The 14,959-nt window shown below is 37.6% G+C and overlaps 1 protein-coding gene across 1 annotated transcript; it reads left to right on the top strand.

Annotated features, from left to right (window-relative positions):
* The first annotated feature begins 3,687 nt into the window (after window positions 1-3,687).
* LOC118768496 (zinc finger protein 2 homolog) lies at window positions 3,688-5,328 on the top strand. Its single transcript, XM_036515122.1, has 2 exons — window positions 3,688-3,981; window positions 4,757-5,328. The coding sequence occupies exons 1-2, from the start codon at window positions 3,807-3,809 to the stop codon at window positions 5,326-5,328; spliced, it is 747 nt and encodes a 248-aa protein (XP_036371015.1). The 5' UTR covers window positions 3,688-3,806.
* Window positions 5,329-14,959: the final 9,631 nt, after the last annotated feature.

The raw sequence follows: 14,959 nt of genomic DNA, 5'->3' as shown, positions 1-14,959 counted from the left end.
GTAATTTCTTATCTTAATTTTCTCTGTACCTTTTCGGAATCATTACATTTGTGAGTGTTACTGCATTGCATTTAGGACTGAAAATTAATCATCATAGTTGTTGAAGTTGCAGTCCGGGGTATAACTAGCGAACAGTGGTCCCGGTGCGCATAATTTATCGAATGTTTGTCACTTGATATAGAGAATTCGACATAATTAGTGAGCGGGGCAAAATGAGTAATTTCCCATCTTTATTTTCTCTGTACCTTTTCGGAATCATTACATTTGTGAGTGTTGCTGGATTGTATTTAGGACTGAAATTTAATCATCATAGTTGTTGAAGTTGCAGTCCGGGGTACTACTAGCGAACAGTGGTCCCGGTGCGCGCATACGCGCTAGCTAGTCGTAAGTAGTCGATCCTACAACGACTTCTTGACCCTAACTTTAGTTTGTTTATAAAAATAAATAATTTATTTACTTAGTTTAAAAAATTATTTACTTTGTTCGAAAAATATTTAATTTGTCTCAAAAAATTCCACCAGGGTCGACTTTGCCTTTCATCCTTTCGGGGTCGATTAAATAAGTACCAGTTACGCACTGGAGTCGATGTAATCGACTTAATCCATTTGTCTGTCCTCTCTGTGTTTAACCCCTTGTGACGGCAGACGAAATACCTATTTCTTTACTACCCACAAGGGGCTAAACACAGAGGGGACAAACAAGGACAGACATAGGTATTAAGTCGATTACATCGACTCCAGTGCGTAACTGGTACTTAATTTATCGACCCCCGAAAGGATGAAAGGTAAAGTCGACCTCGGCGGAATTTGAACTCAGAACGTAACGACAAACGAAATACGGCTACGCATTTCGCCCGGCGTGCTAACGATTCTGCCAGCTCGCCGTCCAAGTCATCGACTTCGGCCGCAGCACCCCCGCCCCCGCCTCCGCCTCCGAAATTGCTGGCCTTGTGTCGAAATGTGAAACCAATATTTCATACGCATGCGCACAGAATATACTTCCGCTTCCATTCAGTACGTCTTTGAATTCCTCTCAATTCACTCCCAAACACATTTATAATACATTTCTCTACCACCTGACGCACTCATAACAACAACAGCAAAAAGTTTGAAAAGCACTGGTCCATGGATTCGACTTAGGCACCCACCCCCTCCCTCGATATTGCTGGCCTTGTGCTAAAAATTTGAAGCCAACATCTCATACGCATGCGCACTAAACGTTCTTCCGTCTCCATTCATCACTGCAGTACAAGACTGTCTGGTGCCTAGAATTTCTCCCAAACACAATCTATAAAACATTTCTCTTCCACCTGACGCACTCATAACAACAACACCATCCTTTATAAAGACATTTCCGTAAGTATTAAACAACGAAAACATTTAATCTTTCAATACTTGTGAATCAGATTTTGTTCCACGTTGCTGCTATTTCTAGCTATGGCGGCAACCTCCTACACGCTCCATCGTTTCTTCTTTAGGTTTGTTTGTTGTGTGTTTTAGGTGGAGAAATATCCCCAAAATACACTCCGACCAGAGAAATGTTGGGAAACCAATGCTTTATTATGATTCATCGAATGTTTGTGTCTTGATATCGGGAAGGGGACGAAATTAGTAAGCGGGGCAAAATGAGTAATTTCCTAGTTTTCCCTTTTAAGTTTGTTTTTTGTTTTGGTTGGAGAAATGTTCTTAAAATAAACTCCAACCACAGAAATATTGAGAAACCAATGCTTTATTATAATTTATCGAATGTTTGTCACTTGATATAGGGAAGGGGAAGAAATAGGTAAGCGGGGCAAAATAAGTAATTTCCAATTTCTCTTTGTTTTATTCCCCGCCTGTTTGGAATCTCGTTACATCGTTATTGTTGTTACATTATGTTTAGGAATGGCAATTGGTTGTCGTGGTTGTCGAAATTGCAGTCCGAAACGTGGTCTTTTTTCATTTTCAAGGAATTTCGCATCGTCTTTCAACCCGATTGTAATTCAGGTTGCGAATAAAGTATCCGGATGATGTTTCTGATAAGATCTACTGTGAAAACAAAAAGAAAATAAAGAAGGCGGAGTTCTGTTTTAAGAATGGCTTTATAACCAACCCCACTTGACTCTTCTAGTGGCTGTGTGGTAAGTAGCTTGCTTACCAACCACATGGTTCCGGGTTCAGTCCCACTGCGTGGCACCTTGGGCAAGTGTCTTCTGCTATAGCCTCGAGCCGACCAATGCCTTGTGAGTGGATTTGGTAGACGGAAACTGAAAGAAGCCCGTCGTATATATGTATATATATGTATGTGTGTGTATATGTTTGTGTGTCTGTGTTTGTCCCCCTAGCATTGCTTGACAACCGATTCCGGTGTGTTTATGTCCCCGTCACTTAGCGGTTTGGCAAAAGAGACCGATAGAATAAGTACTGGGCTTACAAAGAATAAGTCTCGGGGTCGATTTGCTCGACTAAAGGTGGTTCTCCAGTATGGCCACAGTCAAATGACTGAAACAAGTGAAAGAGAGTAAAGAGTTATGTTCTATGCATCAGAATTCTGTTTCCATAATCAGTTTGATGGGTCACCTCTGTCGGTTGAGTGTCATCCAAGCTGATGTTTATTGCTAATTAAACTTATTTTGCCACACCTCAGCAGTATACTAAAGATTGGTCGTAATCTTGTGGGCAAAAAATGTAAAATAAAGTTTATTATAAACAATATAAACACTTTGTAATTTAATAGCTTTGAAAAGGTTGCAAGACGCAACGAAAATTTTAGGAAAATAAAAATAAGAAATAAGTGGAAATTTTACCAGTGAGTGTGTTACGTTATAAGGCACAAAAAGAAAATGACTCTCCCCAGAATGTGATACCTGTTAAACAGAAATTATTTTTATTTAAGGAAAGTTTAATAAAATCTAATCATAGGTGAAATTATGCTAAATACAACTAAATTGAAAACCTTTTGCTCCTGGCCATATTGGCAATTCTGAAAACTTTTGGGTGAGAATTTTACAAGCTTTTTTTAATAATTTTTATCCTGAAAATTGCCTGCGTCAATAACACAAGTGTGCAAATTACTTAGGATTTTGCGGTGTTTGTGTGTTAATGTAAATATGTATATGTGTGTTTATGTGCCCATAATTTAGTGGTTTCACAAAAGAGGTCAATACAATATGTACTAGGCTCAAAAAATGAGTCCTAGGTAGATTTGATCTACTAAAACCCTCTAAGGTGGTGCTCCAGCATGGCGACAGTCAAAACAACTGAAATAAGTAAAAGAATGTGCGTGAATGTATAACTGGAGTTTACAAATCTGTTAGCTTCACACAAGATTTTCTCTTGTAAATTTTAATAAAGTGAATAGTTCTTTTGTTCAGGTAAATGTTTATTTCTAGAGTTTATCTCTATGGAAATGTTGAATCTGTATTTTTTTAAGTAGCCTCTCTATCTTACACTGTTGTTTCTTTATTATTTCAGAATATCAGATGACATTGGCATAACCAAAGATACATTCTCATTATTTATCATCTTTTAAAGACCAGAATGAAAATATTTTACTGAACAGATATATAAGATTGTTTCTACAAATCTATGGTGGAATTCCTCTGATATATTACTCTGAATTGTGTTATTAGCAAACCTTCTGGACATCACTGGTGGAGAGTGTCTACAAGATGAGCCTGTTTGCAGATTGAACGTGGATAAATTAGTTGTTTTGTGACAAAGGTAACAGTGGCCAGAAATACAACAGTTGAAATATTTGTAAACAAAAGACTATAGAAGCAAAAAGAATAAAAAAAGAAGGTATATTGTGAACTTGAAGGAAAAATAATGGAAAAGAGTGAGAAAGTGAAGGAACTGATTTTTCCTGAAGGTAGAGAAGAGGGGAAACAAAAGCTGTCATATGACTGTAATGTCTGTAAAAAGTCTTTCTCACAAAAGGGTCACTTAAATATGCACAAACGTGTTCATACAGGGGAAAATCCATTTCATTGTGACACCTGTGGTAAATCATTCTCTAAAATAAGTAACTTGACTACACACGAACGTGTTCATACAGGGGAGAAGCCATTTCACTGCGACATCTGTGATAAATCTTTCCCTCAAAGTTTTAACTTGACTAGACACAGACGTATTCATACAGGGGAGAAGCCTTATCGTTGTGATGTCTGTAGTACATCATTCTCTCACCAGAGTGCTTTAAACTCTCATATACTTGTTCATACAGGGGAGACTCATTTCATTGTGACACCTGTGGTAAATATTTCTCTAAAAAAATAAACTGACTTACACACCAACGTATTCATACAGGGAAGAAGAAGCCATTTAACTGTGACATCTGTGGTAAATCATTCTTTCAGAAAGGTGGCCTGACTACACACATACGTATTCATACAGGAGAGAAGCCTTTTCATTGTGATGTCTGTGGTACATTCATTCGGTTCCCAAAGTTTTTAAATTCTCACAACGTGTTCATACAGGGGACGAAGTGTTTCACTGTGACATTGGTGGTAAATCTTTCACCTCAGAGTTTATACACTTGCTAGACACAAACTGATTCATACCAGAGTGACACAGAGTGCTTAAACTTACAAAAAGTCTTTCTCACAAAAGGGTCACTTAAATATGCACAAACGTGTTCATACAGGGGAAAATCCATTTCATTGTGACACCGTGGTAAATCATTCTTGTCTGTAAAAAGTCTTTCTCACAAAAGGGTCACTTAAATATGCACAAAACGGTTCATACAGGGGAAAATCCATTTCATTGTGACACCTGTGGTAAATCATTCTCTAAAATAAGTAACTTGACTACACACGAACGTGTTCATACAGGGGAGAAGCCATTTCACTGCGACATCTGTGATAAATCTTTCCCTCAAAGTTTTAACTTGACTAGACACAGACGTATTCATACAGGGGAGAAGCCTTATCGTTGTGATGTCTGTAGTACATCATTCTCTCACCAGAGTGCTTTAAACTCTCATATACTTGTTCATACAGGGGAGACTCCATTTCATTGTGACACCTGTGGTAAATCATTCTCTAAAAAAATTAACTTGACTACACACCAACGTATTCATACAGGGAAGAAGCCATTTAACTGTGACATCTGTGGTAAATCATTCTTTCAGAAAGGTGGCCTGACTACACACATACGTATTCATACAGGAGAGAAGCCTTTTCATTGTGATGTTCTGTGGACATCACATTCGGTTCCAAAGTTCTTTAAATTCTCACATACGTTCCCAAGTTCATACAGGGGGGAGAAGCTGTTTCACTGTGACATTTGTGGTAAATCTTTCCCTCAGAGTTATAACTTGACTAGACACAAACGTATTCATACAGAGTGACCAGAGTGCTTTAAACTCTCACAGAAGTGTTCATACAGTGGAGAAGCTATTTCACTTTGACACTTGTGGTAAATCATTCTCTCGAAAAGGTAACTTGACTTCGCACATACGTATTCATACAGGAGAGAAGCCTTATCCCTGTGAAGTCTGTGGTAAATCATTCTCTGACCAAAGTCTTTTAAATTCTCACATACTTGTTCATATAGGATAGAAACCATATCACGACTTTCGGAAACATTTTTTCACGCTCAGAGTTGCTGAAGCATGGAATAAACTGCCTGCGTCAGTTGTTGACTGCCATGACACTGCATCCTTTAAGGCCCTCATGCTTTCCGAAATCCGCCGAAACTACACCTGATTATATATACACTTTAGATGAGTTGTAGTGCACCTGAGCACTGTACACAATTATTATTATTATTATTATTATTAAATCTTTCTCTCAAAGTAGTGCTTAACTTCTCACAAACATTTTCATTCAGGAGAGACACCATATTCCTGTGTTAAAAGTCATTTTCAAGGAAGAGTCTTCGGATAAAACAATAAGTTCCTCATCGGCTTTTGTTGATATTCCAGTCGTCACGTCAGGCTGAAAGGGGTTCATAATCCATCTTTTCTGTTGTATAGTATTCATCTCTTTATGAAAATAAAATTCAAAACTTTCATTTAACTTATTCAAGTGTTCAGATATCTCAATGATTATACCATTATCAACTTTTGCTTTATTCTCCATTACAAAAATTTAAAATGTTTCAAAACAGTCATAATTTCGCTTGTTAATACAATTTTTCCAGAAGACAAGTTTTTTCATAAAACCTCAAATGTTCTCATGAATTGCAAATATACTAATACCTTCTGTTCGTTGGAAATACAAATTCAGGTCGTTTAATTTCGAAAAAATATCTGCTAAATACGTAAGCCTCAGAACAAATTCTTCGTCACGCAAATATTTCGCAAAATCGCTTTTATCTTGCTTGTTTGCAAGGAAAATTTATCCCACATTTTTGTTACAGCTCGTTTAATAAATCGAGAGGTATTTATTATAGGAAAATGAATGAGGTATTTCCCTTGTCTGTTAAAGGAAAATATATTGGTTATATATGTGGATCCCTTCCAGGGGCCGTAGCCATATAATTATAGATTTTTTATTAAACTTCAATGAGCCTAGTAACAAACTGAATGTTACTTTAACATATTTGCAATGTTTCACAGAATTTCAACAGGTGTAGACAGCAAATTGATACAAACAACTTGTATAAGATGTTATATATTACATCTCATATAAAATCCATTCTATCTGTGTGTGTGTGTGTATGGCTTCTAGGATCTCTGGCATCTGCCTAATGTCGGGCACGAAAATACCTTTGAAAGCAATGAAGTCATAAAAGAATCATCCATAACTTGCGGTAAGCAACATTTATTAAAATAAAAGTATTCAGAACACAGAAAACATGTAACAAAAACAATTTGCAAACATTTACATTCCCATATAACAGTTAAGAACATCACCATTATTGTATTACGCATTCGCGGACGTGTTTGTTCGACTAGGTACTGCTGGCTTAATTACGCACGACTCTAGTTAGAGAAGGGGTGCGTATTATACACAAGGTTTAGGTTTTTCAGGGGTACAGCTCCCTAAAAATCCCCTGCATATTATACTCAAGGATTTACGGTACTCCTTTCAGTCGAATACTTCTTTGCAGACTATGTTGTTTGTGTAAGTTCTCCCTCTTCTTTCCCTGTGCTTGTCAGTCTTGTTAAATTTAACCCTCACATCAGATCATTTGCGAGACCTTCAGAATGCAACATACAGCTGACCATGGTTGAATACAGGTTCAGGCAAGAATGGCCCCACTTTACGAAATGTCTGCCCTTGTAAGCTTTATTGATAGTCATTGCATGACAGGTGAACAGGAGTCTGGTTTCTTTCTAAAGAGAATGGCAAGTTTGGGACGCGCATGTGTCAAGTGATAGGTAATACAAAAAACTTAGTTCAATTATAAAACAAAAGCAGTTTTCTTTTCCCTATGCACTCACCATTGTCACCACCACCACCCTCTCTCTTTCTGTCTTTTTTTAATCTCACCATCAGAACATCACCCCTCTGCTGAAATTATATTCCTAACACTTTTCTGTATCACTTTGAACTGACTTTTTAATCATGTAATACATATTACGTACTCCCCTGCCACACTTCATGTTTCTCACTCACTCTTTTTCTCTCTCTCCCCCTTTCTCTGACCATGTGAATGTGTTACCCTTTCGTTACCAACCCGGCTGAAACTGGCTCTGGCTCTAAGTACAAATGTCTTGTTCTCATAAGTTTTGAGTTAAAATCTTCCACCAAACCTTAGTCACAATTTATGTTCCTAACACTAGCTGAATGATAACTAAGTTATTTTACTAAATTCTTTGTTATATTTAAAGTAATTGAAAGTAACAGAGAGCATCTCAAAATAAATACAGTAATGAAAGGGTTAAGTAACAATGACAAGCAGAAATGTTATGAGATTTTATATATATATATATATATATGTACTGACCAGCTATCTGAGTTGTCAGTACCTTGATAGATAAGGCAATTACAAGTATGAAGACAGAGAAAGTCCCCGGCCCATCAGGAATTACTGCAGAGATGCTCAAAATATCTGGCAGTGTCGGCTATAGCCTAGTCACCATACAGTTAACCAGGTGATACACGAAGGAGTCATACCCAATGACTGGTGTAGCAGCACCATAGTCAACTGCTACAAAGGTAAAGGTGATGGTTTAGATACAAATAATTACAGAGGTATCAAGTTGTTGGATCAGATAATGATGGTCACGGAGAGGGTCATAGCCCAACTAATTAGGGAGAGTCAGTTTGGATGAAATGCAGTTTGGTTTCGTGCCAGGGAAAAGCACCACTGATGCTATATTTCTGGTAGGATAGCTGCAGGAGAAATACCTAGCCAAAGATAAGCCCCTGTACCTCACTTTCGTTGACATGGAGAAAGCCTTTGACAGGGTCCCCCGATCACTCATCTGGTGGTCAATGAGGAAACTAGGGATAGATGAATGGTTAGTGAGAACCGTGCAAGCCATGTACAGGGATGCTGCACTTAAGGTTAGGGTTGGCAACGAGTACACTGAAAAATTCAGGGTAGATGTAGGGGTCCACCAAGGTTCAGTCCTCAGCCCCCTCCTATTTATCATAGTCCTCCAGGTAATAACAGAGGAATTCAAGACAGTATGACCCTGGGAACGTCCCTATGCCAATGACTTTGCTTTAATTGCTGACAGCGCAAAAAATTATTGTTGACAAAGATCCGGAGAGATTGTATTCACCTCAATAGACGTCATTGATTGGTTGAAATTGCTGAAATGCAAGAAATTAAAGAACAAATAGCTTACAAATTACAGTATTTTCTCAAGAAAGCCACGAGAAAGAGATATTTTATGTAACACATTCTACCAGTATACGAAGTTTAAAAGTGTTTAGTTACGTGGAAATTATTTAAAAAAACGGCCGTTCAAACCGAAAAGATCCCCATTCTGATTTTTAAACGAATAGATAATATGTAATGTGTGTATCTGTGCAGGAAGTTTTTGACAAACTACGGCAGAAATTGTATTCACCTGAATAGACGTCATTGATTGGTTGAAATTGCCGAAATTAAAGAACAAATAGCTTACAAACTACAGAATTTTCTCAAGAAAGCCAAGAGGAAAAGATGTTTTATAAACACATTCTACCAGTATACGAAGTTTAAAAGTGTTTAGTTACGTGGAAATTATATTAAAAATCTGTCGGTCAAAGCGAAAAGATCCAAATAAAGTTTGCCTTTCACCTTTTTGCTGGGGTTCAATAAAATAAATACCAGTTAACAACTGCGGTCCGCGGTAATCGACTTACGCACCCTCCCCTCCCCTGAAATTGCTGGCCTTGTGCCAAAATGTGAATATCACGCACAACTATTACATACGCATGCGCACTAAACCTATTTCCGCTTCCATTCATTACATCTTGACAAGCTTTGTTTGGCGCCAGAATTTCTCTCAATTCACTCCCAAACACATTTATAATACATTTCTCTCCCACCTGATGCACTCATAACAACAACAACACCATCCTTTATAAAGACATTTCCGTAAGTATTAAACAACGAAAACATTTAATCTTTCAATACTTTGTGAATCAGATTTTGTTCCACATTTGGCTGCTATTTCTAGCTATGGCGGCAACCTCCTACACGCTCCATCGTTTCTTCTTTAAGTTTGTTTGTTGTGTGTTTTAGGTGGAGAAATGTTCTTAAAATAAACTCCAACCACAGAAATGCTGAGAAACCAATGGGAAGGGGACAAAATAGGCATGTGGGGCAAAATGAGTAATTCCTCATTTCTTCCTACACGCGCCATCGTTTCCACGTTCGTTTGTTGTGTTTTAGTTTGGGAAGTATTCCCGAATAAACTCCAACCACAGAAATGTTGAAAAACCAATGCTTTATTATAATATATTGAATGTTTGTTTCTTGATAAAGAGAGAGGGGACGACATTAGTAAGCGGGGCAAAATGAGTAATTTCGCCTCACTTTTACACTGTTGATATTAGTTTTAGCCAGAATTATTCTAAACGACATTTCAGAACTCTTCTGGAAACTTCCGTGGGATGTTATAAAGAATGCTTTTTTATAATTCATCGAATGTTTGGTTCTTGGTGTGGGGAATGGGACGAAATTAATAAGCGGGGCAAAATGAGTAATTTCGCCTTTTTTTTCCACTATTGGCATTGCTTAGAAAGATTTCAACTGATATCATTGTAGGTTTTAGCCAGAATTATTCTAAAGGACATTTCAGAACTCTGAATGTTGTAAAATCCTGGGTTTTTTTTCCGATTTTTACTTAGTGGATCGCGTGCTTTCTGGAAGCTACTCATTCCCACATACAGTTCTTGTTGTAGAATTAAAGATACCCGACGTTGCTTTCCTCCATAATGACCAGAAGTCATAAGGGTATAACCTCGAAGAAAGAAAGCCTTGCATATTCGTTCTACACCCGTTTCATGTGTGTATGTAAAATCCGAAAATTTCCAAACAGAATCGAATTGTCATTTGCTTCCACGGAAAATACCCAAAGTGAAATGGTTTGACTTTTGTCGAATTATGTCGAAGGAATGCCGTCTTAAATCTTGTACTAGCTTCAGATTTGTCTAAACGAAACAGAGAGGTGCTTTAATTCTTGTCATCTCTGTGGGACATAGCTTTCAGACCGGAATTTAGGGCCGCCTTCCCGTTTAATCACCTGGATCTTTATTGACGAAGGGAAATTACTCTCAAGTATTTATATGGAATTGAATTTGGATAAATGAACGAGAACCAAATGAAAATATCTTTGGAATTGACACTTTAATACGTCTCCAGGAAAGGTATTTGACCGCTCTTGTCATTTTATCGACAGCAAGTTGTAAAAGAAATCAGGTTTAAGTTATAATAATGAAATTATTGTATACAGTGCTCAGGTGCACCACAACTTGTCAAAAGTGTGTAATGAAGTGTATGCAGTGATGTACAAATGTCTGGGAAGCGAACAATGTATGAGTCAGATACATGCTTGCGTGTATATGGAGGGGAGAAAATCAGGTGTAGTGTTGGCGAATCTCAGGAAGTTTTGAAGGATGCAATGCTCCGACAACAAACAACTGATGCCGGCAGTTTGTTCCATGTTTGAGCATCTCTCAGCATGAAAAAATGTTTCCTGAAGTCATGGGAGCTGTGCTGTTTTCTGACTTTGTAAATATGTCCACGGGTGGTAGACGGGTGGAGTTCGAAAAGGTGCTCAGAGTTATTGTTTGTAAGATGGTTAAATGAAGGGCACATGTCAATCCCAACATATTAGGTCAATTTAAATATAATATCTTTGTGGGAATATCTCATTCAACCATAATAAATATGAAGACAGCCAAATAGAAACCGAAGAACATCTACATCACTTTCTGCATCCTATGTTTGTTTCTTGATATAGAGAAAGGGAACCAAAATTAGTAAGTGGGGCAAAATGAGTAATCCCTTTTTTTTAATTTTTGTATTTTCTCCTTCACTTTATATTTACCACTAGAAATTGGCCATCCTACTTCTTCCAGTTGCTGTCCATAACACAGTCGGGTGCCACCTCCTTTTTATTTTCAGCAAATTTTCCATCAACTTTCTACCCAATTCTGATCCACCTTACTAATGTGATAAGGCTGGCCCTTCAAATTACTGGTACAATTCACTTTTGTCAGCTGAGTGAACCTGGAGCAACATGTCTTGCTCAACAACACAGCACACTGCTGGGAATTGAAATTATGACCTTATTAGGAGCTGATTGCTCACACCACTAACCCCAAAACCTTCACATACACACACATGTATATACATACACGTACGTATATATTAACGTGTAAGCATATATATATATATATATATATATATATATATATATGTTTCCAGGTTCAGTCCCACTGCGAACCTACTTAGGCAAGTATTTTATACAATAGACATTAGCCGACTAAATCCTTGTCATTGGATTTGGTAGATGGAAACTGAAAGAAGCCCAATATATATATATATATATATATGTATATTAATGAGTATTTATGTATATATGCATTTATATCTTTGTGACTGTTTGACGCCCCACCAACACTTCATAACCAGTGTTCGTATGTTTGTGTCCCCATAATTTAGTGGTTTCACAAAAGAGGCCAATATATGTACTAGGCTAAAAAATGAAGTCCTAGGGTTGATTTGATCAACTAACACCCTCTAAGGTGATGCTCCAGTATAGCCACAGTCAAAACAACTAACACAAGGAAGAGTATATATATATATAAACGTGTGTGAATGTGTAGCTGGAGTTTACAAATATGTTAGCTTCACACAAGATTTTCTCATGTAAATTCTAATAAATTAGAAAGTTCTGTTGTTCAGTTAAATGTTTGTTTCTAGAGTTTATCTTTATGGAAATGTTGAATCTGTATTTTTTTAAGTAGCCTCTATATCTTACACTGTTGTTTCTTTATTCTTTCAGAATATCAGATGACATTGGCATAACTGAAGATACATTCTCATTATTTATCATCTTTTAAAGACCAAAATGGAAATATTGTACACAACAGATATATAAGATTGTTTCTACAAATCTATGGTGGAATTCCTCTGATATATTTACTCTGAAATGTGTTATTAGCAAACCTTCTGGATATCACTGGCTGGAGTGTCCACAAGATAAGTCTGTGTAAGAATTAAACTTGGATTATTTTAGTAAAATGTTTTGGGACAAAATTAACAATGGACAAAAATACAGCAGCTGAAATATTTGTAAACAAAACACTATAGAATCAAAAAGGTGAAAAAAGATTATATACTGTGATTTTTGAAGAAAAATAATGGAAAAGAGTGAGAATCTAAAGGAACTGATTTTTCCTGAAGATAGAGAAGAGGGGAAACAAAAATTGTCACATGACTGTGATGTCTGTAAAAAGTCTTTCTCAAAAAAGGGTCACTTAAATATGCACAAACGTGTTCATACAGGGGAGAAGCCATTTCACTGTGACACCTGTGGTAAATCATTCTCTAAAAAAATTAACTTGACTACACACCAACGTATTCATACAGGGGAGAAGCCATTTCACTGCGACATCTGTGGTAAATCTTTCCCTCAAAATAATAACTTGACTACACACCAACGTATTCATACAGGGGAGAAGCCATTTCACTGCGACATCTGTGGTAAATCTTTCCCTCAAAGTAATAACTTGACTAGACACAAACGTATTCATACAGGGGAGAAGCCTTATCGTTGTGAGGTCTGTGGTACATCATTCTCTGACCAGAGTGCTTTAAACTCTCACATACTTGTTCATACAGGGGAGAAGCTATTTCACTGTGACATCTGTGGTAAATCTTTCCCTCAAAATAATAACTTGACTAGACACAAACGTATTCATACAGGGGAGAAGCCATTTCACTGCGACATCTGTGGTAAATCTTTCCCTCAAAATAATAACTTGACTACACACCAACGTATTCATACAGGGGAGAAGCCATTTCACTGCGACATCTGTGGTAAATCTTTCTCTCAAAGTAATAACTTGACTACACACAAACGTATTCATACAGGGGAGAAGCCTTATCGTTGTGAGGTCTGTGGTACATCATTCTCTGACCAGAGTGCTTTAAACTCTCACATACTTGTTCATACAGGGGAGAAGCTATTTCACTGTGACATCTGTGGTAAATCTTTCCCTCAAAGTAATAACTTGACTAGACACAAACGTATTCATACAGGGGAGAAGCCTTATCGTTGTGATGTCTGTGGTACATCATTCTCTGACCAGAGTGCTTTAAACTCTCACATACTTGTTCATACAGGGGAGAAGCTATTTCACTGTGACATCTGCGGTAAATCATTCCCTAGAAAAGGTAGCTTGACTAGACACCAACGTATTCATACTGGAGAGAAGCCATATCACTGTGATGTCTGTTTTGCATCATTCCTTGGCCGAAGTGCTTTTAATTCACACATACGTGTTCATACAGGGGAGAAACCATTTCACTGTGACATCTGTGGTAAATCTTTCCCTCAAAGTAATAACTTGACTAGACACAAACGTATTCATACAGGGGAGAAGCCTTATCGTTGTGATGTCTGTGGTACATCATTCTCTCACCAGAGTACTTTAAACTCTCACATACTTGTTCATACAGGGGAGAAGCCATTTCACTGCGACATCTGTGGTAAATCTTTCCCTCAAAATAATAACTTGACTAGACACAAACGTATTCATACAGGGGAGAAGCCTTATCGTTGTGATGTCTGTGGTACATCATTCTCTGACCAGAGTGCTTTAAACTCTCACATACTTGTTCATACAGGGGAGAAGCTATTTCACTGTGACATCTGCGGTAAATCATTCACTAGAAAAGGTAGCTTGACTACACACCAACGTATTCATACTGGAGAGAAGCCATATCACTGTGATGTCTGTTTTGCATCATTCCTTGGCCGAAGTGCTTTTAATTCACACATACGTGTTCATACAGGGGAGAAGCCATTTCACTGTGACATCTGTGGTAAATCTTTCCCTCAAAGTAATAACTTGACTAGACACAAACGTATTCATACAGGGGAGAAGCCTTATCGTTGTGATGTCTGTGGTACATCATTCTCTGACCAGAGTGCTTTAAACTCTCACATACTTGTTCATACAGGGGAGAAGCTATTTCACTGTGACATCTGCGGTAAATCATTCCCTAGAAAAGGTAGCTTGACTACACACCAACGTATTCATACTGGAGAGAAGCCATATCACTGTGATGTCTGTTTTGCATCATTCCTTGGCCGAAGTGCTTTTAATTCACACATACGTGTTCATACAGGGGAGAAACCATTTCACTGTGACATCTGTGGTAAATCTTTCCCTCAAAGTAATAACTTGACTAGACACAAACGTATTCATACAGGGGAGAAGCCTTATCGTTGTGATGTCTGTGGTACATCATTCTCTGACCAGACTGCTTTAAACTCTCACATAAGTGTTCATACAGGGGAGAAGCTATTTCACTGTGACACTTGTGGTAAATCATCCTCTCGAAAAGGTAACTTGACT

This window comes from Octopus sinensis, linkage group LG30, assembly GCF_006345805.1.
Source record: "Octopus sinensis linkage group LG30, ASM634580v1, whole genome shotgun sequence".
Taxonomy (NCBI): Eukaryota; Metazoa; Mollusca; class Cephalopoda; order Octopoda; family Octopodidae; genus Octopus; species Octopus sinensis.
Note: the sequence above shows the minus strand (reverse complement) of the source record. Positions and strands in the feature narration are given on the sequence as shown.